The 26,989-nt window shown below is 38.1% G+C and overlaps 4 protein-coding genes across 9 annotated transcripts; 3 read left to right on the top strand and 1 right to left on the bottom strand.

The window, feature by feature from the left end:
• Window positions 1-598: 598 nt before the first annotated feature.
• On the bottom strand, window positions 599-3,450 carry cryabb (crystallin, alpha B, b). The gene is made up of 3 exons (XM_017459425.3): window positions 3,134-3,450; window positions 2,299-2,421; window positions 599-2,170 (listed from the first exon to the last, which is right to left on the bottom strand). Exons 1-3 carry the CDS (start codon window positions 3,323-3,325, stop codon window positions 1,967-1,969), a joined length of 519 nt encoding a protein of 172 aa, XP_017314914.1. The 5' UTR covers window positions 3,326-3,450; the 3' UTR covers window positions 599-1,966.
• Window positions 3,451-5,693: 2,243 nt separating this feature from the next.
• Window positions 5,694-8,641, top strand: hspb2 (heat shock protein, alpha-crystallin-related, b2). Its single transcript, XM_053677090.1, has 2 exons — window positions 5,694-6,092; window positions 7,694-8,641. The coding sequence occupies exons 1-2, from the start codon at window positions 5,999-6,001 to the stop codon at window positions 8,107-8,109; spliced, it is 510 nt and encodes a 169-aa protein (XP_053533065.1). The 5' UTR covers window positions 5,694-5,998; the 3' UTR covers window positions 8,110-8,641.
• Window positions 8,642-9,962: 1,321 nt separating this feature from the next.
• On the top strand, window positions 9,963-17,088 carry zgc:193711 (uncharacterized protein LOC569781 homolog). 2 transcript variants are annotated; one of them, XM_053677091.1, is made up of 5 exons: window positions 9,971-10,118; window positions 11,690-11,938; window positions 12,526-12,575; window positions 14,835-14,860; window positions 15,495-17,088. In XM_053677091.1, the coding sequence occupies exons 2-5, from the start codon at window positions 11,886-11,888 to the stop codon at window positions 15,810-15,812; spliced, it is 447 nt and encodes a 148-aa protein (XP_053533066.1). In that variant the 5' UTR covers window positions 9,971-10,118; window positions 11,690-11,885; the 3' UTR covers window positions 15,813-17,088. The 2 variants fall into 2 exon arrangements, with proteins under 2 accessions (XP_017316156.1, XP_053533066.1); XM_017460667.2 differs by lacking the exon at window positions 11,690-11,938 and having other exon boundaries at window positions 9,963-10,118.
• A 1,082-nt stretch (window positions 17,089-18,170) lies between these two features.
• On the top strand, window positions 18,171-23,198 carry fkbp6 (FKBP prolyl isomerase 6). Of its 5 annotated transcripts, none has more exons than XM_017459473.3 (9): window positions 18,171-18,419; window positions 19,014-19,131; window positions 19,264-19,353; window positions 19,878-20,080; window positions 20,761-20,880; window positions 21,472-21,669; window positions 22,537-22,646; window positions 22,729-22,807; window positions 22,995-23,198. In XM_017459473.3, the coding sequence occupies exons 1-8, from the start codon at window positions 18,267-18,269 to the stop codon at window positions 22,802-22,804; spliced, it is 1,068 nt and encodes a 355-aa protein (XP_017314962.2). In that variant the 5' UTR covers window positions 18,171-18,266; the 3' UTR covers window positions 22,805-22,807; window positions 22,995-23,198. The 5 variants fall into 5 exon arrangements, with proteins under 5 accessions (XP_017314962.2, XP_017314960.2, XP_017314963.2 ...); XM_017459471.3 differs by having other exon boundaries at window positions 22,729-22,815; XM_017459474.3 differs by having other exon boundaries at window positions 22,936-23,185.
• The last annotated feature ends 3,791 nt before the right edge of the window (window positions 23,199-26,989 follow it).

Here is a 26,989-nt window from a genome sequence, read left to right as displayed (position 1 = left end):
CAAAGCCTTTCATTTAATTTACACCATCTACTTTACATCAGAAGTATTCTCCTTCGTCTGAACTGCATGCCTAATGTCAGAGTTTTTTTTTTTTTTTTAAATTTCATTTTAAATTTCACTCTAAAAAACTATTTTGGAGGAGACTAGAAAAAGAGTCACCAAAGATTCATGCACGGGGTCATGCATTCATGCACCAAGATGGTGAGTCATTGCACCAGCCTATGGTGTTTCCTTCCAAGTCTCTACATAATCAGGGTAGGTGGATTGCCTACACAAAAAATGCCCCTAGATGTGAATAAGTGTTTGAATGTGAAAAGGTCAAGAGCCTCCGTTGTAGGGTTTCTTTCTCTGATCAATGGTCATCAATGTTGTCATCCTTTATTTTGTAAATTTGGTATACAATCCATGGCACTAGAGCTGGTTGCATTATGATGTATCAATGAATTAACATTATTCCTACTCAAGGACTGCATTAAGCATTGTGTTGCATTACTACATTTTTTACTATTGGCACCCATCAGTTATTAGACTTCTTTACGTAAATCAGAGTTAAAAAGTACATCGGTAGAAAGAATCCCAGACATGTTTCAACTTTAAATGACCCAAGGTTTTATTAATAGCTCGTAGCCATCGGTATACACACGGAAACCACTGTGGCTACATTTTGCTTGGTGGTGTGGTGTGAATAGTCAGAAATGTTAAAGCAGGGAACTAACAAAGCAGTAGAATGTAGGCCTTTTTCACTGATCTGAGACTAGTTTAGTCATTTGCTCTTATTACGTTTCATCTTAGAATAACATAGGAAAGGAAATTCTGGGACCAGAAGAGTGTAAAAAGGCCGCCTTGCCTCAAACGCCGACTTGTGTGCTCCCCTGCATTTGTTCCTCTTTGGTATTTATTATGCAATGGTGAACACAGGGAACATGTGAGAAATTAGCTGTGTGAAAACCTGTACTTTCTTTGTAGCATGCATTGTCAGAAAATGATTGAATGAGTTAAACGCTTAGTTTAGCAGCTTCGTCAGTGTTGCTTTTGTGAGGTGGTGCTCTGGTAAAACAAAATAACACTTCACCTCATTATATGGTATACTCACATACCATCATGCACCATCCCAAACATTTATACATACATTTATACATACACATCCACTTTCAGTATCATGTTTACGACAAAAGTGAATAGACACATTCCTTAAGAATCTTGTTTTAAAGAAACTCTCTGTAATTTAGTCGTAATGCTTTCGAAAACCGCCATCACTACTGAGTTAACAGCAAGTTTCCAATCACTACACGTCCTACAGGAGTAGTAAACAAACCAGACTTGAGCGACATACGTTAAGGAACAAGAAGAGTTTGTTTTCTTCACTACAGCATTTCCTCTTCCTTCACTACCTGCACCTGATCTCTTTGTATTGTCTGGTCCCAAGTTCATTGTGAAAACGAAACATCAAATCACTGAATAAACTTTCCTTTTCTCATAGCACAGAACATCACCTCCCATTCTATGCATTTGAAACACAAGAATGTCAAAACCATGCACTTCTTTGAAATATGAGATTATAGGTTTAGAAATTCCATCACTCTGTTCTTTCTCGTTTTCATCACAACAGATGCCCAAAAGTTCAGGCTTCCTACACACAAACCCTCACAGACTCTGTGCAGCCATTGTTTGGGTTTAACCAGCTATGAAAGACAAAGAGCCCTTATATTTGGTGGATGTGTTTTATGACTAGCGGCCGCATGGTACAAACAAAACTCCAGCGGTGTAAATGGTTTAGATCTAGCAGCCAATTGGTCAATGCCATGTTTAACTTCTGGATGGAAAAGAGAAACTTTCTAGCCATGCCAATCTTGACTCTTTCTCTCTGTCTCCTGATTAGACCCAGTAGTGGAGTGCAAGTGCAGGGGAGCACAGTGGATCAGCAGGGGAAACACAGGGATGACAGACTTGATAACATGTTGCAGCTTTACTTCTTCTGTGGGCCAGACACTGCAGGCTTGTCTTCGCGAGTGATAGAAATAAAGCGCTCGGGAGCATCAGAGGCCTTGCGAGGTGCCGTGATGGTCAGGACTCCGTCAGAAGAGATAGATGACGTGATGCTGGCCGGGTCCACTCCAGATGGGACACGGTATTTTCTGAGAAACTCTCGTGAGACAAAACCGTGGTCATCCTGCAAGGTATGAGACACATATTGGAGATCTAGGCCTACTTACTGAAATATGATCTGGTTTGTTATACATTTTGAGAGATTCCACTCTAGATGTAGGCGGTGGGTTGTATTTTGATGTGTGGATTTACCTGGCGATCCTCATGTTTGGCATGAACTTGGATATAATCTCCGCTGATCTTTACTGACAGTTCCTCGGGTGCGAAGTGCTTTATATCCAAATTGATGGTAAAACAGTCTTTTTCCAATCTCATCTAATAAAGAGAACATGGAAGGTATACTCATGAAATTGTATAGTATGAAATGCCAATCGAACTTGGCCATCCAAATGTTCCCCTGATTTACATCAATTTATATATAGATAGAATTGCTTTATAACTTATACAGAAACATTAATGTTACAGAATGCTATAGAAATGTAATAATTAATATCAGCCCATGATACAATCATGGTACAGTGCAATCACGCGAATTTAAGGTATAATGGGTCTCCGTGTTGGCTGGCTTTTTCCATTTAAAACGTATTAACAGATTTACTTAGATACAGTATGTAACAAGATCTAATTAAAGTTGAGTTTAGGATCATTTTACAAAACACTGTATGTAACTGACAATAACAATAACACTGTTTATAAGAGGCCTGAAACATTAATAGAGTCAGTAAGCCTAAATATAAAAATGACGTGGAGGTAATCAGCTGCTTAACTTCAGAGATGTCCTTTCCTTGTCACTTTTTGATTAAAAGCAGGTTCACTTGACTGGCAAAAAAAAAAAAAAATCTGTGAAAACCCCATCATTCTTGTGATATGTTAGAAAATATAAGCATTGCAGATTCTGGACAAATGACAGGGAGTCCACAGAAGAACCCTTCCCAAATAACATTTCTATATAAGTCCCTGAAGTCAATGAAATAGAGAGAGATAAAGAAATATATGAAATAAAATGAAAACTGGCACTTTTGCTCACCTCTGAGAGCCCACTGTCCACCCAGCTGGGCCAGCGAAAGAAGGAAGGGCGTGGAAAGTATAGCGAAGGGTAGGGTGCCAACACATCACTCTCTGAAATGTGTTCCCCAAAATGTTGGTCAAAGATCCGGGTGGGAAAGAAGGATGTCCAGAAGGAGCGGCGGAACCAAGGATGCTGGATGGCGATGTCCATTTTGTCTCTAAACAGCACGATGCTGCTCAAATACAACCTGATGCCTGTCCTGCCAGTCAACTTATATACACCACTGGCAATGGGCGCAGAGACGGGCCTAGATCTTTCTGGAACAATGATGTAAACTGTTTGCTTCTCACCCCCTCGTTCTGTCCCTCCCACTCTCTCCTGTTAGTTGTCTTGCCCCCCGCTTTCAAACACCTCTCCTGGTATGTATCTAAACTGCTGCTTTTATTTCATTCACAAAGACACCGGATGGATTATTCCACAGGCTTTAAATAGGAGAAACTTTGCCATGTAGGATCGAGAGTACCCAATGGTCTTTTGGTTTCTTGGCACAAATACTGTGAACCCAGCAAGCTTGCTCTGTGCCAGGGAAGATTAGGCTGTCTGTGCCCTGACATGAGGTCTGAGCTCTCTTTGTGACTGTTTGTTTTTGGCAAAGCACTGTGCATGGCCTGTCTGTTTGCTCAATGGTGCTGGGATCATTCTGCATGGTCAACTGCCATAGACTGTCATTTGCTTCCAAAGAAGCATTTACTGGTGCCTGACAGCTGCAGAGGGCTTAATCATTCTGGCACAAGTACCCAGGACAGAGTCAATGCAAAATCAGTCACACCCAGTGACTTATTTTAATTAGTATTTTGAATACTATGTAACTTATATATTTGACCAATATAGATGTAATTATCCATATATCATGCCAGTTCATTAACCCTGGGCACATCTGGTAGCTTTGTGACCCACCTTTTGATTCTTAGCCAGCTTCTTTAACATTGCTGGTTAAGATAACATTCATTTTAATTTCATTGCCCCAATCTAGAGGTGTGCAACTGGCACACCACAATAAATACTGCAAGAGCAGCTGGGATCGATCAAACTTTCTGCAGGAGTGGGTGGGATTGTCCAGAATTCCATTAGGAGCTGTCAGACTCACAGAAATACAGGTACCATGCTGTACTATCCTTGTCTCTGTAGTGGTACCATCAAGGGTACATTTTTAGCGCCATTGGTATACCGTAAAGTCTCCTCTAAAAGTATTAGAACAGCAACGCTATACGTTGAAGACATTTGTGTTTGAAATCAAAACATGAACATGAGACGATAGATCAGAATTTCAGCTTTCATTTACTCATATATACATCTAGATGTGTTAAACCATTTAAAATGTGACACCTTTGGTGGCAACCACACAATTGTTTGTGAGCAAAAGCATAGGAAGTGATAGTCTTAAAGTAAATTAAAGTAAATAACTCTTAATATTTGGTTGCATACTCCTTGCTTGCAATAACTGCATCAAGCCTGTGACCCACTGACATCACTAAACTGTTGCATTTTTCTTTTGTGTTGCTTTACCAGGCTTTTACTGCAGTTTCTTTGATTTTTTTTTTTTTTTTTTTTTTGGGTGGGGGTGGTTCCGTTCTCTCATCAGTCTCCTCCTTCATGGTGATATACATGCTCAACTGGGTTAAGGAAGCATCCCAGAAACAGGCATGCAAGCCAAAGCCATGACACTACCTCCACCATGCTTGACTGACTGATGAGCTGATGTTTTGGATCATGAGCAGATACATTCTTTCTCCACACTTTGGACTTTCTATCACTTTGGTAGAGATTAATCTTGGTTCCAGAACTTTTGTGGATCATCTCTGTATTTCTTTGTGAATTCCAGTCTGACTTTCTGATTCTTACTGCTTATGAATGGTTTGCATCTTGTGGCCTCTATATTTCTGCACTTGAAGTCTTCTTCAAATGGTGGATTATGATACCTTCACCTCTGCACTGTGAAAGTTGTTAGTGATGTCACTGAGTGTTGTTTTGGGGGTTTTGTTTTGTTTTGGCTGACCTGTTCCATGTTAGTACACCTGTGGTTTTCTTTCTTTTTCAGGACTTTCCAATTTGTTGTATTGGCTATGCTCAATGCTTGTGCAATAGATTGTCCCTGTTTTCTCAGCTTCAAAATGGCTTGCTTTTCTCCCATAGACAGCTCATTGGTCTTCATGTTGGCAAAACCTAGGGCTCAAACCAAGAGGAGAAATTCAGAGCTATTAATACTTTCGAAAATCAATATAACAGGACACACCTGGGCAGCAAGAAACACCTATCAGTCACATGTAGAGATGATCTCATATTCATATTTTGATCTCAAAACCAAATGTCTTCAATGTATAGTGAAAACAATAGAATTGACCTGGCTGTTCCAATACTTTCAGAGGGGACTGTATATATTTTACATTATGTGAACGTGGTGTACCTTTAATTACCTCTCAGAGTAGTCTTTGAGGTACAATTATGTTTCTTAAACTATTTTTCAAGGATACATACTAAAGGTAACGAGTCTCCAGCACACTCCTATGCCAATCTCTCAATATGATGATCACTCAGGTGGTAACCATTTAGGAGAACAAGAGGAACTGTGACTGTTGTTTTGGGTTTGCAGTATCACTTAGCATCTGCCCCCTGTTGGCTTTGCCATACCAGCATGTGTGCACCAACCTATTTCTAGACCCATTTATCACCCTTGTCCAGTCACAAGCTCACAGTCTCTTTGCCCTGCACCCTTACGGTCCCTTCTCCCTCTTGTCTCACTGTCAGACTTTCTGAATAGCCAGAAACATCTACTCCCTCTTTTTTTTTTTTTAAAACAAAGGATACCTTCACTTTTTTTTCAGTATGGCTGATCGCACAGTTCCCCACGCATACCCCATGAGTGTTAATTATGAGATGTGCACTCCTGCTCGGATATATGACCAGAACTTTGCAGAAGGTAAGTGGGAAAACCAGCTCTTATACAAACGTAACAACATGTAGTTTGGGGAGTGCATTTGGCTGAGGATTTTGTGTGTGTGTGTGTGTGTGTGTGTGTGTGTGTGTGTGTGTGTGTGGGTGTGTGTGGGTGTGTGTGTGTGTGTGTGTCTGTGTGTGCAATTAATTCTTTGAAAGATGTTCCTAGAATATCATAGCTTATTCTTCCACACCCCACAGTCTATGTGATGACATCTTTAAAAGTTTGTAGAAGCTACTTTTCAGAAGCTAGCTTTCAGAAGACGAACTCAATCAGAGAGTGAGATAAAAAGTGTTAAAACTGGAGTGTTTCTACCACAATAGATAGCATGCTCTAATACAATGTTCTGCCAACTTAAGAAGAACTGAATTCCCCTTGTGAACACAAGTGGATCTGCAGGACATGGGCCAAATTAAATAACAAATGCCTGAGCCGCCATCCACCATGACAGTATATTATACTCAAGTGAAATATAAGGCCTAGGCTATGACCTATATTTAGAGTTCTACACGTGACCACACAAAAATAACTTGCTAACTAGTGCAGGTTGGTTTCTAGGACTGAACATATCACAGTAATTAAATACTCAGATCAAGCCTGTAATATAAAGCCGAAATATAAACGGTGCCAATGGAGCCCATTTCCTGGTCTGAAGCTGGCAACACTTATTGTAAATAGATCTGCTTCCGGTGATGTAAGAGAGGCATGGTTTTCTATTTGGATTGTGCTGTCAGGCAACTAGTATGAGTATGAGAGGTTCATAGATAAGACATACCTTTATTGATATAAGAACTACTTTACATGTTTATTAAATCTGTAGATACTATAATGACATCTTGGCACCACATTATTGCAAATACTATAGAACTGAAAGGTATGCCTTTGCAATCAGCAATAAATAAATCTCATTGTAAAGTGTTCACTATGCTTTAGCTCACTGTTTGCAACATCAGCTTGTGGGTGAAGAATTTCTTCACTTGGCAAAGCTCCTTGTTTGCCAAGATTAATTTTCACTCCCAACCTTATCCATGCACTACTGAATGTGTGTAATGTGTTACCCAGAGTCAAAGCTAAGAACCAGCAATGATTTGAATCCTGTGTGAGAGACCAAGTTAAAGATGATGAAAGAAAAAAATGACAATGAAAACAATTCAGGTCATTTATTCAATTGCAGAATTAAAAATGTGATTTAACACTGTCTTTCAACATGGGTTCCAGAAGGTCTACTAGACTAAATTCTTAGCATTTTAAAAATGAAGATAAACTAAACTGGATTTACGTGACAATTAGGTTAAATGTAATAAATAATGTCTACAGCTACAGTTATCAGATATTGGGCTCACAGAACTAATTGATTCACACAATTATAAAACATGACAAGTTAGTTTGAAGGTACAGCTTCTTAACAATTACTATCTTTCCTGTCATTATGAATAAATGGGTGTACTGATCCAGAATAGATAATTACTAATTAGCATACATCATAGCTTCAGTGACACTCCATGTAGTGACATTAAGCATGATCTTTTTTTATGCAAACTCATGCAGTTTGGTTTCACTATTCTGCCCGTTTCTATCTTCAGCACTAAGTCCTCAGGACCTGATGGCTCCGGTGCTGTACCATGGATATTACATCCGTCCTCGTATCAACAAACAGCTGGAGAGGGGCTTCTCGCAGGTGGACAGTGAGGACGACTGGTACCGTGTACTACTAGACGTCTGTCAGTTCACGCCGGATGAGCTGAGTGTGCGAACTGTGGACAACCTACTGGAGGTGACTGGGCGCCATGCGCAGAGGATGGACCAACATGGCTTTGTTTCCAGAGAGTTCACACGCACCTACATCCTTCCTATTGGTGTTGACCCACTGCTGCTGCAAGTGTCGATATCTCATGATGGGATTATGTGCATCCAGGCACCAAGGAAGGTCCAAGATCTAGAGTCTAAAATCAATGAGCTCAAGATCAAAGTGGTAAAGAAGGGAAGGAAGAGCTGCTAAAATGGACCGCCAAGTTCAATTTTTTTTTTTTTTTTTTTTTTTTTAAACAGGGTAAAAGTAAAGCAACACCCAGACTGGGTGGGCATGGTTTATACTTGATTTTTTTTAGGTTTCACATCCATTGAGGCATAGATTACTGAGAAAATGATGGTGGCTGACAATAACTTCTTAGAGTAGGACTTTACTAAATATACTAAATATACTTTTAGATAAGGGGTGAGATTCGCAATTTTCCAATGGCGCAGCATCCGTTAATTTTTGGCCATGCCTTCTGTCTGGCAATTTAAATTTCACCAAGTGTCACTAACAATGGCCTGATTTATCATACAAAGAAATGTATTTATTAAAACAAAAAGTTTGTATCCTTACAATTTTTACAAAGTTCTCACTTTCAGGGAAATGTAAAGGGAAAGATTATTCACAACTACCATGTAAAAAGTTCACACTTGTCTGATTAGATGGTGATGGTAGCATTTTCTTCTTCTTCTTCCTTTTATTTATTTATTTTTTAATTAAACCTGCCTGACAAGTGTTTCTTGAGTTTGGCATTTTCACTTGCAGAAACGTAGTGCTTTGACTGGCAGAATGTATGTGACATTGTGTGTGTGTTTTAAAAAACAAAAAAACAAAACAAAAAAAAACATTTTACAAAAAATGCTACTTAGCAACATTTTTCCAATAAGTGCTTCAATGGGAGTATCTTCCCTTTTATATTTAACCTTAACATGAATCTACAGAAACTCTATAGAAAAGTTGTTCGGATTTTCCTGTTTTACCTGTATGCAAACAAGTTGCTCTGAAATTTTGAAAGACACCTGTACTTTCAAGAAACCACAAAAAGGTGAAAGTCACGTTGTATAAATGTCATGAGAACTTTAAGTTGAACTGGATCCTGTGGTTTTCAATCCAACCAAGCAGGAGGCACACCTGATTCCACCTGATTAATCAGTTGATCTTGGCTTCCAATAGATTCAGGTGTGGCTCTTGTTTGGTTGGAATGAAAACCTGCACCCAAACAGGACCTTTCCGGATAAGATTGCCCACCCCTGGGCTAGAGACACCACATGTGGTTCAGTCATTTGCACAGGTTCAACTCTATTATACTATAATTCCATGAGTCTCCATAGCGTCGTGACCTCCTGCCAATTTTAGAATTAAATTAAACATAATTCCATCCATACATTTTCTGTACCGCTTATCCTACAAAGGGTTGCGGGGATCCTATCCCATGAACTCGGGGCACAAGGCGAGAGCCACCCTGGACAGAGTGCCAACCCATCACAGTGCACAATCACACACACACATACACACCATGGACAATTTTGAGATGCCAATCAGCCTTTGGACTTGGGAAGGATATCAGTGTACCTGAAGCACGGATAGAACATGCAAACTCCACGCACACAGCTCAGAAGCATGAATCGAACCCCCAACCCCGGAGGTGTGAGGCAAACCAGCTAACTAAAATAAACCACACTAAGCCTTGCAGCTCCATGTTCCCGGGGTGCATTCCTAAACTCGACATATTCTCTGGTTGTAGTTTTGCATGTAGGTTTCCTCAAGGTGCTCCTTTTTCCTTCCACCTCCCAAACAACATACAAAATGTATGCAAGTGCAAGGTACACATATATGATTCATCCATTCCAGGATGAATCCACCACAACTCTGAACAGTATCAAGTTTTCTGGTTTGTTTTGAAATTTAGTCCCCATTTCTATATTTCCATAATCCGGTTGTCAGTCATTTTTTATTAGTCTCCTGTTCGTTGTGAAATCTTGCTGCCCACATAACCAAAGAAATATATCCATCTATAGGCTTGCTGGTTAAACGTTCACTGCAAAGGGAAGGTCAAAGGGACAAACGTGGAATATTCATACTGTAGCGCACCTGCCCAAATTCACGTCCCTCTGAACAAGGAAATGAAGAGGCTAATAAAACGGAGCGGGTTGTTGTTGGACTCTTCAAACATGCGCAGCCATGGGAAACAGAATAACCAATACCTTGGATAAGTAAGTAATCAAACGCTAAATTTACATTTTATATATATATGTGTGTGTGTGTGTGTGTGTGTGTGTGTGTGTGTGTGTGTGTGTGTGTGTGTATATATATATATATATATATATATATATATATATATATATATATATATATATATATATATATATATAGTTTTCCCCGATTAGCCTACATGATGGTTGATTTAAGAAAAGACTTATTCTCTAGCTCAAGAATTTCTTCTTCTTTTTGAAAGTGATTTATAGGTTATAAACTAAACCTAGTCTAAATAAAAAAGCGCCTGTTAATTCTTGTCTGATGGTATGAGTCGCCTAACTGTAATATTGTAGAACTGAACATTACCTACATCGCCTTAAAGTGAATACTGTCTAGGAGTATTGCGATTTTTTAAAATCCAATTATTATGATTTATTAGGCTATTATTTGTATTCATAACCAGCTATACGCGGATTTGATGAGATTTGAGTGGAAAGAGTGGGGCTTTGGACAAGGAAGTGAAACCTGAACGAGGATATTTAGTTCACTGGAGCCATCAGCAAAACAAGCCACGTTTTATAACACTGTCAAGTTAAGCCTTATAATATATATATATATTATAATAGGCTATGTTTTGGCCGGATATCGTTAAACGTTCTCTAGTAAACCGGAAATAATAAGAAAAGCAGCTTGCAGTGTTGACAGATTGTTCAAAGTCCGCCCTTAAAATCAACAACGTGCACATAAATACAAGATAAAGAGTATATAATATGGGGGAGGGTCTAATCTTGTTCAACATGACGCAGTAAATAAATAAATAAGAATACGAGTGTTTTGATTCATGTTCGCGTGAGTTATTCAGTTTATACTGTAGAGGCTTGATCAGCAATGCATTGGCTAAAACTGTGGAGAGGAAATCAGTGTTACATTAAAGCGAAAATAGGAAAATATTTGGGTTAAAGCTTTAACTCGTGGTCTCTTAGACTGTGGTAATAAAAAATGAAAGACAAATTTCAACAGAAACATTACAATTGAATGTTTTTGTACACACACAGACACGCAGCACTGAAAGTTAAACCCTTTGAAGAAGGCTTTAAGGCTCCGCCCACTCTGAACAATGACGTCATTCATACAGCCCTGAAAAGTCGTTTCCTGCTCTACTGCTATATATAGCCTACTGCTAGCTACATGTATATGACATTGTGATATAATGTACATTTCGGTTTAGTTTATAATCCTTTAGAATTCCTTTATAATATACACCAGGTTTACTACAGTAAAATAAAAAAACAAACAAAAACAAACAAATAAACAAACAAAAAAAAACATTGTATTTTCTCAAAAGTTTTTTTTTTCTCTCTCCCTATGTTCACAAATGAATATCTCATTTTCTATGTCATTGTAATTTTACATGTTTATTCCTTTCCCTGATTAGAAGTATATTATAGGGGAACATTCATCATTCTTGAATTTGAAGTTTTACCGAATTTATATTCAAAATGAATTAAGTAAAGATTATCCATGCGGAAAATAGTAATAATAAATGAAAGGGGTGGTTATTATTTTTAATTTTTTTTTTTTTTTGCAGTGACAGCATGTCCGGGGGTGTTTTATTCCGCTTATATCACAGCACTAACTTGGTACTGTGTCTGATATGGAAACACACTTTACCTTTAAGGGTATTCCCAGGTTGATGATGAGTGTGTGTTCAAGTTGCTTGGTTTCAGGATGATGTTTCCAACTGACTCATTTCTCTCAGTGTCTCGGTCAACAGGGCAGGAGTCATGCCAAACCACAATGAAATCATTGTCCTATTCAGAGTCCTCTTCAGAATTAGGTAACTAAAGTCTATAATGGAGCATAGGTTAATCTGTGTTTTGGGGGTTGTCAAGAAAGCCTAAAAATAAAAAAAAAGGAATTAGTAACCTTTGATGGAAATTTGTCATATATAACCAAAATGGTGAAGAATGGAAAGAGAACGTCTCGATGGCTCTGAACTATCTTGAAATAGAAATGGATGTATAACTGGCCCTCCTTGTTCCTATAGTTCAGAGCAACACTGGTAAATCACAGATGTGTGAGCACACTAGCCATGTATGACACTGTGTTCTCAGAATCCCAATTTGGTAGCAGTTGTGCAATTTGAAGCAGCAAACTTGTGGGTGGATTAGAATTAGAAACAAATACATTAGGAGAAAACAGGATTGGAAAAAAAAAACCCCTCAACCATAATCTCAATTTGTTAAGAAGACTTTGACTGGATGGAGATTATGTTCTGGTATTCCACTGGATTGAAACTGGATCCCAGAAAGCAAAGCCAGTGTGATTGATATTTTATTCAGATTCCATCCATTTGGTGAACTCCAGAATGGGAAACGTGGGCTACTACAAAAGTCTCAGCTATGCTTTATTTTTCTATCTTAGGTGGGGTTTAAGTCCAAGGAAGCTGAGTGAAAAGCGATCAAAAAGGAAAGGTAAGAAAACCAGTGATCAATATAGCTTTATTATGAATACACTCAAATACAGAGTGTCATTTAAATGGTAAAGTTTGAAACAAGACTGAGAGAATTGAAGAAAAATTGTGAGGAAAAAAAAAGAAAGAACATTGTGTATATGGATACTAAGTCACTAAGGCAACAAGGAAACATCTTTGGGCTGCTAGCTATCTAATCATCATCAGTTAATACACTTACCTAAGCTTGGAAGAAGACACAGGAATGCTAGACAAATATGACCTCGAGCTACTAGATTTGTTGATTTGCAGAAAATGTTCAACTTCATATGATTACACAAGTGGATCTTACATTTTAAACCAGCTTACTGCTCACAGCTAGGTAAATATTGGTACATGAACAAGACTACACAGTATAATCACTCAAATAACATTTATCAATGTCTTCTTAGAATGGCTGATGTTTTAGTAATAACACAAAGCTTAGTCCTCCATGGCCTATTGTTTTTGAAATTTCCAATCGCAACATACCCAAAACAATTATGGGCTGATCACCAGGTTCAGGTGTGTAGGGCGCTGGAATGTAACAAAAACATGGTTTAGGACTGGATTGTATCCCCGTGCATTACCTGCCTAGTACAAAGGTTGTGTCTCAAATCCACTATATTCCTACACTCTGTACTTCTTGTAGCCTACTTGGATTTTTGAAGGATATTAAACTCAGCCTGAGATTGGCCACTTTTCTGGCCACAAGCTTCAGGATCGTCTGTCTGTGTACACATACAAACAGTGCTTTTGAACACAAAAACAAATTTGTGAGCGTTTTTTTTTTTTTTTTTGGAGCAAGGCAATGTTACTGGACTGAAAAATTCATGGCATTCCATCTTTAAATGTTTCTTAGGAATGTTTATAAAGCAGTTAGTGACATTGGGATACAGGAAAATGTCTGTGTTGAAAATGTCGGTAGCTGTCACGTAATGAGCCTTAGGAGAGATGCAATTGCAGTTAAGAGCTTTAACGAATATTATAATATCCAGAGGGCAAGGCAAAAGACAAAGAAATACAGCCAGTGGTCAGACAATCAAGCTAGAGCAGGTAAGGCAGAAATCAACATCAAAGGCAAAGCAGAATTAAAACCAGAAGAGACGAAACAATAGACCGGCTTGATAACATACTGAAATTCTGGCACCTGAACGTATTACTTCACGTAGACCTTGTGCATGAGCAGTCTCTTAAGTAGTGTTTTGTGATTGTCAGTGTGATTGGGAACAGGTGTGTGATTAGTCCTCAGGAGAAAGTGCCATGTCTGTGTGTTCCATTGGGAGTTGTAGTCGTCGGCCATGTTTGCAGTTAGTGGTGCATTCTGGGAAATTGAGTTGCTAGTTTGCCATGACAAATGCAGTGTCATTCATGGCCTGAAATTGCCTCTTATTAAAGTATGGGGTTCTTGGCTGTGTTTATTGAGTTCCGTGAGATGTCTAATAGGGTTGTAACAACTCAGATTAAACACTAACATTTGCAGTACCTCACACTGTTGACACTTGCCAGAACAGACTCATTAGAACAACCACAAATATATATATAAATATAAAAAAACCCCAAAGTGTCCTGTTTGAACTTCCTGTATATTGTAATATTTACATATTTGTTTTAAACTTTCTAATTGGCATCCGTTTTATAGCAGCATTCTTGCTTAGCCCATTGGCCATTTAGGAAAAATTTTAATCATAGTGCTTTCTGATGTTCCTTCCACTTCGACTAAGCACTGTGTGCAGGTCTAATAGTCCATACTTAAGCAGTATTAGTACATCATCCAGGTAACAGTACATAACATTTCATTCAATTTCTCAGTATGAACATGCTACTCACACTAAAAGTAGACAAAGTACATCATTTGAGATGTAGCTAGAAGAAGAAGAAGCCTTTATTTGTCACATATACATTACAGCACAGTCAAATTCATTTTTTTAGTGCTCCCCCCACACCTGAAGCAGCTAATTAGCTAAATAACAAGCCAATGTGGGTGTGTTAGAGCAGGCAAAACATCAAAATGGGCAGGTATGTGGTACTCCAGGAGCAGGGATGGGAACCAGGCTATGTTTAGGTGCAGTAGAGACTCAGAGGTTAAAGCACAGATCCCAACTACCTAACAAGGTAGATTATATGAAAAAAAATAAACATTTTATTGTACTGTATGTGTGATAAAGCTTTCTTTACTTGATGAATTAACTGTGTTGATAACTCTAAGTAACAATAATATTTTGTCTTTTTTTCATGTCAGCTCCACTTGCAGCTTCACATCATCAGGTATCTATTTGTTAAAATTACAGTACTGACTCTATTGGGGTATTTACTTACACCAAGCTTTTCTCTAGTACCATATTGTCTTTGCCTTCTTCCTTCTGTTTGGTGAGAATTATAAGCATACTATTGCCTGATCAAAACCGAATCCTCAACTAAACCCACTGCCAGACTTATTGGAGTAGTTGGAATGATTCACTATTTGAAATGACCTGGAGATAATGAAGAACAATCTTAATAACTTGACACAACTTCTATGTTGGTTAGAATGTACTGAATGGTAAACTTTCCATCCCTCAGGCAAACGTGGCTTGGACAATGAGCATAAGGCACATTCCTCTTGTTTGCTGCTCTGAGTTAGGAGTCAAAAGTATCTAAATTTCACTTGATTTAATTATTAAACAGGTAGTTGGAAAGAATCAAATTAATACTCATGTTACCTGTCACTACAAAATAATAGTGCTGACCAGAAATCAGATTTCACTCCTAAACACGTGAATGTGCTTAATTATATGGATAAGGGAAACACTCTAGGTCAGGGCCTTTCCCTAAAGAGTTCACTTAGTTGTTTATTAACAGCAATGTTGCCATGTGAATATTTCCCACTTACGTTAAGTTTTAACTGTCTCTTCTGGATCAGACTATAGATCCCCACATATATGACAGCGTGGCAGCCGAGCCCCAGTATGCCATAGTGAATAAGAAGAAGGCGGATTCTGATGGCTTGCACTATGCAGAAATTCAGGTGCTACAGTCCGAAAGCACAAGCAAGCAGAGGAGTGCGCCACCCACAAACTCAAGCACCGAATATGCAACCATAGACTTTCTGAGAGGCGCTAAACCAAAAGAGTCTGCTGAACCTGCAGATATAGTTATTCCACCTGGAGATCTTCAGAGGCTGATGGTTAAGTCTCAAAAGAAGAGGAGTATTTCCACACATCGGGCTGTCATGGTTTGAATAAATTGTTTGTTTGTTTTTTAAATCATTTGCATTTAGTATTTTTAATACTTTTTTTTTTTTTTTTTTTTAAAGAAAGATCAAATGTATGCTGTATTTGTTACACATTAATCATAATTAATGATTTTCTAGACCTGGCAGTGCACACTGTATATTCTCAATGTTGGAAAGAACAAAGAAACGCAAAGACCATTGCAGCATGCTGTTAGTGCTTGATGGTCAGTTGATTTCACGGTAACAGTACTGGCTGTGTACTGATCCTATTTATCATACTATGCTTCCTTTGTATAATCTATTTAGGAAAAAACCACCAGTATTTGCAGGCACCTATCTGTGTTCCTATTGTCTACATATCTGGATTTGCTCTTGGAAATATGATACACTCATGGACGACTGGTATAAATGGGCTAGCAGGGCTAAGCCTCCGTTTTTCAAAAATAAAAAGACATCAGTAGGGTTTCAAATTTCTGAATGATAAAGTGATATGAAGAAGCAAGGATTGGGCTGATTTCTTTCCAGCCCAGACTGTACTTTCATGCAGTCCATCAGTCTCACTCGTTTTGGGTGATTACACAAAAGGACACAGGTTTTATCTTCATTTGGGCGGATAGTAGCAATTGAGTAAGCACATGTGAAATACAGTCACGGGCATAATGAACATGAACAAAGTGAAGTATTTACTTTATCATCCTTTTAGCCCAAAATGTATTTGGAAGAGAAACTAAAAGTACATAGACTAAGTACACATTGTACAATCAGAGTACAAATTATACAATGGTATAATACTACTAATAATAAAAATAATAAAAATAATCTTAAACGATTGCAGGATAGACAAAATGAACATTTTATGACTCTGCATTAAAGATTAATGACTGAACTCCATGAATAAACTCCATCTTATTGGTTTCAGAAACCACAACTATTATATTGCTTATAATATATTACCAATATTCAACTAATACATTTCTGAAGATAATATGTGATAATAGAAGAGAACCTGCTCTTTTGAAATTACTGTGAAGTTTTAATTATGCCCAAGTATTCGAGCTCAGGAGGTTCATTTAAAAATATGTACAAAATACATACATACATTAGGGTTTAAATAGAGTTTTAGAAGAAAGAAAAGAAGTCATGCTGATCTTTTTTTAATTTAATTTTTTAAAAGAATTAAAAAAAAAATGTATATCAATTTTAGTCCTTTTTTTGGTACTTCTTGTTGCAAGGAAATTGTGATTGTTGTAAATGTTTATAATTAAAAGGAAAATAAATCTTACTCCTGGTGTTTTCCATGCATTCACACACCCAGTATAACTCAGATTACAGATGGAAATATATAAACAAACAAATATTAATATTAATGCTTTGGTTTTTTTTTTTTTTTTTTTTTTAAAGTGTCATGAAACACTAAACTACATTTTCTGAGATTTTAACAGAGGTTTCTGACAATGCTTCTGACATTGATTCTGGTTCAGGAGTGGCTTGACACTAGGAACGTGACACTGCGACATTTCTGTATTATAAATTCTTTATTCTAATATTTTGAGATACTGGATTTTTTATTTCTGTGAGCTGTAAGTCGTAATCATCGAGATTAAAACAAAAAAAAAAAGGCTTGAAATATTTTACTTTATGTGTAATGAATCTAGAATATATGAAAGTTCCACTTTTTGAATTAAATTACAGGAAAAACTAACTTTTATATATATTTTACAGGGCATTCAGTTGTATTTAAAGGGGAGGAAACAGACGGTAGTCAGTGTTTTTCATTGGACTTTAACTTTGGCAACTATAAAAATATTTTTATAAAATTCTTTTTATTTATTATTATTATTATTATTATTATTATTATTATTATTATTATTATTATTATTTTTTTTTTTTTTTTAAATAAAAATCAGCAAAAGAGTCAGCATGGGCCACTGACAGTTTCTCGGGGTTTCATGACCGTTTAAATATTCTTTACATTTGATTACAGCGCTGCCTTCTGGTGAACAGAAGTAGTTTTAAATCCTGCTTTAAAAAACAAAAACAACAACAACAAAAAAACATTATGTACATAAACATGAAATTAACAGTATAAAATGATCTTTAAATTTAAATGAAAGTAAAAGTGAGTTTTTGTGAGGGAATTTTAATACGAAAGTTATATATTTATTTGGCGTTTGATTACACATTTGGTGTCCAGCTTGAAGCAGGGAGTCAGTTTGGTATTTTTATTACATGAATTCTTAACAAAGCTGTGAATCAATTGATAAATATAATAACAGGGACAAAAATGAAAGCTTATTAAATATAAAAGTAAACGTTTTTATAGGCTAGTGCTTACACGGATGTGAAAGTGATGGCGCTTTTTTTTTTTTTTTTACCTCAGTGTGGCGCCTCTATTTGTTTCAGTCAGGGCTTTATCAGAAAGAAAAGCTAAGCTAGGTATTTACTTATTAGCTACGTTACATGAAAATTAGCCGAAGTTCATTATACACTTGCAAAAATTCACTCGACTTTAAAAAAAAAAAAAAAAAAAAAAAAATCATGCTGAGAAACGGTGTCTCTCTAGGACTGGTGCAGTTTATGGACCAAGAGGAGCGCCATCAACTTGGACTAAATGTAAAAACAAACAAAGCTAGCTGCTAGTTACTAATTGCTAGCTAATACAATTGTTTGGCTGTTGTTGTTGTTGTTGTTATTTTTACTCAGCTAACGTTTAGCAGCAGCTTTGAACTGGTAGAGTGTAAAGTGTGAACTAAACTATCCCTGACATTTTAAAAGGAAGGTTTAAAACTAAATGCAAACATTTTCAACCTTTGAGGAAAATGGCTGAAAATGTGGGGGAGACCTGTGAGGCCAGTGTTGTTTACCTTTTTTTTTTTTTTTTTTTTTTTTTTTTTTTTTTTAAATGTCCCTCACAAACACCTCCCAGAATCAGCAACTTCAAAAAGGAAAGGGTTGTTTTTGTTAAACAAAAAAAAACAAACACAAAAGATTGTTTGAACAATGTGTACAGTTTTATTTATAATACCATTTGTATTTCGGTGTCGTGTTTGTGGCAGGACGTTGACCCAGAGGGTAAAACTCTTTCTGAAGATAAATTAAACGAATAAACACTCGTGTGTGTGAAATTAATCGGATAACCTTACAAAACTCTATAAGCTAGGATAGTGAAGGAAGGTGCTAACGTTTTGCGTCCTGCTTGCACTGTAGACGCCTTTCCAGCGTCTTGCTCGGCATATGCAAGACATTTTAGGAAATGGAGGGATTCGCAAGGAAGTGGTGCGCGAGGGAGAAGGCCCGCTTGTACCGAGAGACGCTTCAGTCAGCGGTAAGTTTCAGACACCATGTCATTGCCGTACTGGCCTCTTTAACATCAGCTGTATTCTTGGTCACCATAAGGTCTGTCGCATGTATTGTGTTGGAATTGTTAAGTAGGCTGTATTACTGTCCACATCAACAGTCCACTTTTCTGGATTCCTGGAGTATGCAGATCAGCCTTTTGAGTCGACGAGGGGCTCAAAATTTCCCAAAATGATGAAGCTAGGAAAAGGTAAACGTTTTCTGGAATGTAAAAATACTTAATGCTATGTGAAGAATCAAACATGACTGGGCGTGCTGTTTATAGAAATAATAAACGACCCAATGTTAAACGCAACAAACTGTTAATACACTCCGAAATGTATTATTTTCTTATAATGGCACGTCCCGGTGTTTTATTCTTCTTACACCACAGCAATTTATAACTCACATGTTAGTTCCTCTATGTGCTTGCGTTGTAACAGCTATAAACAGTCATTCCCGTATCAACCATATCAACAGTCGATTTATGTTGGGTGTCTACTATGCAGCTCCCTTTGATTTAACCGTTACTATAGGAACGTATTGCAGTGAGAGTGCACTAATATAAGCCTGTGATTTGCCTCGATTAGCCGGAACTACTGTCCGAGCTGCTGTCATAGAAAATTAGTCCAGACTTTCTGAATAATCACTTGTGATAAAGGATCACACAGTCCTGTCGCTGATTATTTTCCCAATCACAGCATGCGGCGTCACGTTTTATGTTTTGTCAATTAGACGTGACCCTGTGGGGCCTCGATATCAGCCTCAGGACCATGAGGAGAGGAGAGTTCTCTCGTTTTCTCCTGCAGCCCAGGTATGCCTATGGAGAGCTGGGTTGCCCTCCGATCATCCCACCAGGGGCCACGGTGCTGTACGAGGTGCAGGTCTTCGACTATCTTGATTCCGCCAAAGTGGACGAGTTCTTTGCACTTTCACTGGTGAGTTTTGTACAGTACGTTTTTTCCCTTTTATGCTGTGAAATCGCAACAAGATTTTTGAATTTCCCCTGTTGGGGATCAATAAAGGTAGATCTTATCTTATGTTTAGATTCATTGGATAAACTCCTGAAGGCTAAGATGAGCCTCTTAAAGGTGCGGTCAGTGATTTGAAAGTCAAAACACTCTTTGTTATATTTGGTAAATTTACCATCACATTCACAGTCTTTCACCTGTCAATAAAGTATCAGCTCAGAGGAAAAATTCCTGTGTATGAAAAAAAGAAAAAAAAAAAAAGAAGAAAATGTGGACCACCAGCATCCAACCAGTCAGGACAAAAATGAGTCTGTACTTGCCTGTGAATCAAAGCTTCCACCTTGCACCTGCATTCAGTGTTCCAGCCAGGGCATTGTATGTTAAGTGTGAAAGCAGAAAGCTTGGGCTGTTATTTGTTCTATTATATCGTCCGTCAAAATCACTTACAACACCTTTTAATAAATCTTTTAACCAAAAAAATTAAATAAATCTAGCACTTTCTTAAACACCCCAAAAATGCTTGTACTGCCATTACAATGCTCTACATCCTTTCGACATCTTTAAGAATTATATTTTGATGTACCAAAAACATGCCCATTTGATGTGATGCTGAGTAAAAATGCTGTTTGTCCAAATCTGTTTCACAGGAAGAGCAGAATTTGGTTCCTCTGTCTAAGCTGCTGAGCGTAGTCGAAACAGAGCGAAGCTTCGGAAACCACTGTTTCAACAAGAGCTACTACGAAGACGCCAAAGACAGATACAAGCAGGTGGGCTCAGGAAATCGGGGCTTGTTTTACCATAACTAATTGCAGAACCCGCTGCGTGCGTGCATGTGTGAAGGAGGACTCAGGAAGGAGGCAGGTGAACTGTCCTTCAGAGCTTCAGGCTCTGTTTGTCTTCGTCTCAAAACAAGACCGAACCAAATTTGGTCTTTTGTATAGTGAAAGAAGGGGGCGGGGGCAAAATACAGTTTCATGTATCAACTTATGCTAATTAAAAACATTCTTCTTTAAAAATTTTTTTTTTAATTTTCCTGCAAGGAGACCCATGGCTTAGTGGTTAGTACGTTTGCCTCGTGCCTTCTGGGGTGGGTGGTTCAAATCCCGCCTCCGCCCCGTGTGCGCAAGTTGAATGCCCCCTTTTGCTATTAAAAATGGATGGATTTTACTGCAAGCAAAGCAAACAATTAAGGAAAAATTAATTAATGTAGAAGTTGGTATTTTTCTTTAACTTTTTAGCAGTATGTAGAGATTAAACAATAATTCTTGTAAAAACAAATGTGCATATTCAACAGCACATATCTGAAACGATGTCAGGATTCAGAACTGACCATCTGCTTGTTGTCTTTGTCGCTGTAGGCCATGATGTTGCTAAGGAACCGCGAGCCAGCGGATGAAGAGGAGAGGAAACGTGTGGAGGAGGCGAGCCTACCCTTCCTGCTCAATCTCTCCTTGACCTATCTCCGCCTGGAGAAACCTCGCAAAGCCCTGCAGTTCGGCCAGAGCGCTCTGGAAATCAGCCCCCGTAACACCAAAGCGCTGTTCCGCTGTGGTCAGGTCAGCGACTCGCCTGCATCTCTTCCCCTTCGAATTACTGCTTAATGAGTCAGGTCATTTGGTTAGCTGGTTTATTTTTTGTCAGTCAGAGCCACTAAGAAAGTTTTGAGACGTTGTATACTTACACTACCAATCACAAGTTTGGACACACAAGATATTTATTTCTTTCTTCTTTTTTTTCGTTGTCTTAAAATGTAAAATACCTTGACATGTAAATATAATTCATTTCTGAATCAGAATTCATTTCAATAAGCAGTTTTTGTTGTTCAAAATAGTCAAAATGAAGAAACCCCTTCTATGAGCAGGTGTGTGCGTGTACATAAAAGTGCTAAAATTTAATCTCTGACTATTTCTCAGAAGCTCCATCGAACAACTTAACTTATATCATGTCAGTCAGTATAATTTTATATGATCAATAATTAGTAATGAATAGTTTAAGATTCGTTAATACTGATATGATTTTCTATTCCTCAAACAGAAAAACAAACCCATTATAAAGTCACGCAACAGTATGAGTACAAATGACGTAAATAACATGGCCTCGTGATGCATCTCACAAAGAGAAGGGAATTTTGTTGCAGTTGAGAGATTTCTGATTTTTTATTATTTTTAGTTATTTATTTATTTATTTTTAGATGTTTTACGTTGCCAAGGAGACATCGCTGTGTCAATCATTATGCGATGTGACACGCCCACACAGTTCTGACCGGGCGCTTTTAGTTATAATTAAGTCGTAGCTATGGATATGATTCTCGAATCTGCTCTTGGTAAATGCTTATTTAATGATATGATTAGAATGACGGAGATTTAAAAAAATTTTTTTTTAAACATTCAAAACAATGAAAGGGCTTTACTTCTTTTCACTAGGCATGCTTTGAGATGAACGACTACGAGAAGGCACAAGATTACCTCACCATGGCTCAGGCCAGGAAGCCGTTTGACACCGACATCAACAACTTGTTAAGAAAGCTGGCGCAGTGAGTCGAATTATGCCACACGTTGCTGTTTAGCTTGATTAACGTTGAGAGGACGTCTAAAGCTTTTCTTGCACGCTTGCAGCCGTTACAATGAAGAGCTGGACAAGGAAAAACACATGTGCTCCAAAATGTTTTCTGCTCTCAAATTCGAGAAGTGATCAGTAAGTAGGTGCGTTTTACTAAATAACCACGTTATTAAATAACCCGACACAAGGGGGCAGTGTGAGAGCAAATGTACATTAAATCCTGAATCAGGTAGGTTTATTTATTTACTTTTTTTTTTTAACAGGATCTGTGAATGTCTGTTGCAGTCATTTTTACTCACACTTCTATTTTTGTGTTTCCAAGCCGGTGGGACTCGGAGGTGCAATTGAACTTCTCACCACGCGAAAGTGTTATGGAAAATTTCCAACCCGTTATAGATTTATACACAACTGAAAAACTATTCATTTAGTTCATTTCTTCGTTATTGTTCCAAAGTTACTTTTTTTCGTTATTGTTCCAAAGTTACCTATTGATTCAGCAATTTGAATTATTAAAACATTGAAATATTAATTTTTTTCTGTCAATTTTTTTTTCCTTTATTGTGACTACCTTCTGTTTTCCATTCTGCTTTTCTGGCAGGTCTCGTGCCCTGTTTACATGCCATTTGACAGCGAGTAATCGCTGAGAGTAAAAATATATATACACGCACACACACACACGGCTCTGGGCGTTCACTGGTACAGTGCATTATCACATCATAGAGTCAATTATCATCGCTGTTTTAGGGGCTATAAACCATTAGTAATTGCTTCAAGCTGAGCCACTGCTTGCTCAGTGCACTTCAGAGTGATGAATGGTTCTCGAGAGAAAAGATGGATTTGAGTAAAAATTTGTCCATGTGGTAAATACATTATGTAGCCAAAAATTCGCGAACACCCGACCATAACACTCATATATATTTGTTGAACATCCCATTCCAGATTTAGTGCCCTTTTGTTGTTATAATAACCTCAACTCTTCTGGGAAGGCTTTCCGCTAGATATTGGGGCGTGGCTGTGGGGATTTGTGTTCATTCAGCCACAAGAGCATTAGCACTGATGTTGGGTGAGGAGGTCTGGGGTGCAGTCGGTGTTCCAGTTCATCCCAAAGGTGTTCAGTGGGGTTGAGATCAGAGCTCTGTGAAGGGCACTTGAGTTGCTTTACTCTAATTTTGGCAAACAATGTTGTCGTGGAGCTCCAATGGTAGCATGCGCATCGTCATTGTCACGCTGGACAATACAGGTTTCGGCCTCTTAGTTCCAGCGAAAGGAAATTGTAATGCTACAGCATAGAAAGACATCCTAAACAATTGTGTGCTTCAAACTTTGTGGCAACAGTTTGGAGAAGAACCACATATGGGCGTGTTTTCTACGACCGCAGCTCTGATGGTAGTGCAGGTGGCAAGGCAAATCACAGGTTTATATTAATACGCTCGTTGTACTTTTCCATTTCTGTAGTAACAGCTAATTCGTAGGGATTTATATGGAGTGTGTTATGTAACATTTTGGTTGATAAGGTGGTGTTTTCTGTAAGGAGATTCTTATTAGACGTTTACTGAAGGGGTCTCCAGTGTCCATACTTTGTAACAGTCAGTAAGTTTCTGCCCCATGGGAAAGTTTTCAAATGAAAGATTTCAAATTTTTACATTTACAAATTGAAGTTCTCAACGCTGTGTTTGTTCAGCCAGCTAAGGAGAAGCACCACAGCGCTCCGAGCGTTCTGCGTGCAAATCTGAAGCTGATACCATCTTAAAATGGAGACATGAGATAGCGTTGGACCTGGATGTCTCTGCTAGTCCTAGCATGCCACCTAAACAGAGAAAAGGTTTGTGTGTCTCCAATCTGATGAACATTCAGAGGAAGGTTTGATCTTATAAGGTGGTGCTGCATGTCCTCTCTACACACGGACGGATTTAGGATGGCCACCCATCGGTATAGACACTGTTGCTCTCTGAATACGAGACACCAGTTTAGACTGGACTGAACCTGGCAAGGAAGCACAAATTTTCCACCGTGAGTTTTCTCTATACCTCATACATATACATAATGTCTGTAAACTCAACAAGATCCAGAGACGTAGAGGCCATATAAGTGGTGCAGACTGCAGCGTGCCACGTGCTGGCGAGTTCATTTGGTGCGAATGCAGATGGGGAAGAGAGAAGAGGAAATAAAAATCATAGCTCTTAAATCTGTTCGGTGTGGCAGTTAATATGATTCATGCACCAATAACTTCAGCAAACGCTGCTTTCCATTTACTCCCTCATCTCCGGCCTGGCAGATCAATGCCCTATTCATATCATCGCCACTGACAGCAGGAGCCTGGTCTTTTCTTTCCCTTTAGCGTTACGAAAGACATTTCTCTCACTTCCTCTCTCTTAAGGTTGGTTTTCTTTCAGCTTTATATACTGTAGGAAAGGTATGTTTTGATTTCTCTCTCTCTCTCTCTCTCTCTCTCTCTCTCTCTCTCTCTCTCTCTCTTTCATTTCTTATTTCTTACCTCTGATTAAACACTCCGCAGTCTAGGGTAACACTGGGCTAAATTTAGGAATAGCCATCCCTCAATGGACATTTTTTTACCCCCCTTGCAGAGGGATTGTCTCTCATCTCTTCTTGTAGAATGGCAGTATCTCAGGCCCACTCTGATTTTATTTGGATGATGAGAGAAATGTGTGAGGAACTCACAAAAAGGGCCTTGCCTGAAGTTTTGTATAGTAAAAAAGATTATTTCGAGGAATTTTAGGGAACATTTGGGAGTGCTGACGGTTTAATGGGATATGCAGAGGCACCTAGTAGGGCACAGTGCTTCTTTGTTAATGGTGCCTAGAAGTCATAGCTCTGGGCTTGTTTATCCTGGCCAGTGGGATGCTCCATGATGCATTAAAAACCCAGGGTACATTACGGAGGAATAGGTGAATGAGTAGTAGGTTGTATTTGATTTACATTGAAAGTTCTCATTTACTAAAAAGTGCAATCAAGTTCAAAACCTTAAGTATATGTTGGTGGACGAGACAACTTCATGCTAAGAGCATAAATGATAAATTGCATATTCTACCCTGTTCTTTTACTGACCAAAGAACCCACAGCTCTGCCCACTAGTTTTTCTATTGGTGGTGATGTTCTACTTGCAGGTATATTTAGTTCACAGTTAAATAGCAATGTATAGCATATAATATAATAAATATCGGTCATATATACAGTAAAGCAATAAACCTTTTAGGTCTAGGTATAACTTTAGCTGTAAGTTTAAGGAGCATTATATATACTAAAAACACCTATAATCAGAATCAATATTTTCTTGAAATGGTAAGTATCTTATTCCTTTGTCGATGATATCCATCATCTTTTAAGGGCTTATCTAACATTCTTCATGTGATCTAATACAGTGTTCGGAAAAAATCTGAAAGGGAAATGATGGTGCGAGTACTGAAATTCAACCCTAGTTTATTGATCCCGAAAGAAAAACGTGTTTAAAAAAAAAACATTTCATTCACAGTCTCCGCATGTATGGCGCCATAAAAACAGTCCCTCTAAAAATGGCCGTCCTGACAAAGAGCCAACTACCCAGGAATGTTCTAACCAGCCAGTGGAGACCTTCGTGTGGACACGACTCTCAGCAAAATACTCATTTTACTCAAAGTGAAGCTAAATCTGACACTGGAGACTCCTTCCATAAATGTTAAATAAACGTTTCCTCACAGAAAACTTACATTTCTCTCTCTCTTTTTTTTTTTGTTAAATAACATGGTTTTAATTTGTTTATTGTTAAAGTTTTGATATGGAGTTGACCTGAATGAACTGCGACTATAGAAATGATAATGTATTAGAATAAGCTCATTAATATAAACCTCTGATTTGAATTGCAGCCAGAATTCCTATCAAAGCCGCTGTTATTGAAAATCATTCAACACATAAGCAATAAAATATGACCTAAGCAGTAAAAAGTCCCAAATGTAACCACATTATAATGTTCTACGCTGGAAAGTTTCAGCTTTCGGTTGCTCTTAAAAAGCAAGTGGACTTGAGATATACAAGACCAAAAAAAAAAAAAGGGGGGTGGGGGTGGGGGGGTTGGCGTTCATAATGAAATCACGTTTCAACAAAATGATTTCCTATAAAAAGCTGGTTTGGGCCCATTAAATGGAAGAGATTTCAAGCCGGATTGTTATTAAATGGAGAGTCTGTAAAGTTTGTAGGTTTAGCTTAATCGCTGCACATTAGCCATTGCGTTTATGAAATCCTGCTAGTATAAATGACATTGGCAGCTTTCTCAAGAGTGTGTTGGCATGGAAGAACTGTTTGTCTGATGCTATCTTCATCTCC

Source organism: Ictalurus punctatus, chromosome 28 (assembly GCF_001660625.3).
Source record: "Ictalurus punctatus breed USDA103 chromosome 28, Coco_2.0, whole genome shotgun sequence".
Taxonomy (NCBI): Eukaryota; Metazoa; Chordata; class Actinopteri; order Siluriformes; family Ictaluridae; genus Ictalurus; species Ictalurus punctatus.
This window is presented reverse-complemented; position numbering and strand designations above follow the sequence as displayed.

Coding starts and splice junctions, on each gene's coding strand:
- cryabb (XM_017459425.3), bottom strand. CDS start 3,325: ATGGACATCGCCATCCAGCATCCTTGGTTCCGCCGCTCCTTCTGGACA. Junction 2,422..3,133: donor TGGACAGTGGGCTCTCAGAG/GTGAGCAAAAGT, acceptor TCTCTTTATTAG/ATGAGATTGGAAAAAGACTG. Junction 2,171..2,298: donor CCAAACATGAGGATCGCCAG/GTAAATCCACAC, acceptor CATACCTTGCAG/GATGACCACGGTTTTGTCTC.
- hspb2 (XM_053677090.1), top strand. CDS start 5,999: ATGGCTGATCGCACAGTTCCCCACGCATACCCCATGAGTGTTAATTAT. Junction 6,093..7,693: donor TGACCAGAACTTTGCAGAAG/GTAAGTGGGAAA, acceptor TTCTATCTTCAG/CACTAAGTCCTCAGGACCTG.
- zgc:193711 (XM_053677091.1), top strand. CDS start 11,886: ATGCCAAACCACAATGAAATCATTGTCCTATTCAGAGTCCTCTTCAGA. Junction 11,939..12,525: donor AGAGTCCTCTTCAGAATTAG/GTAACTAAAGTC, acceptor TTTCTATCTTAG/GTGGGGTTTAAGTCCAAGGA. Junction 14,861..15,494: donor TTGCAGCTTCACATCATCAG/GTATCTATTTGT, acceptor CTTCTGGATCAG/ACTATAGATCCCCACATATA.
- fkbp6 (XM_017459473.3), top strand. CDS start 18,267: ATGAAAATTAGCCGAAGTTCATTATACACTTGCAAAAATTCACTCGAC. Junction 19,132..19,263: donor GAGAGACGCTTCAGTCAGCG/GTAAGTTTCAGA, acceptor CCACATCAACAG/TCCACTTTTCTGGATTCCTG. Junction 19,354..19,877: donor AATGATGAAGCTAGGAAAAG/GTAAACGTTTTC, acceptor TTTGTCAATTAG/ACGTGACCCTGTGGGGCCTC.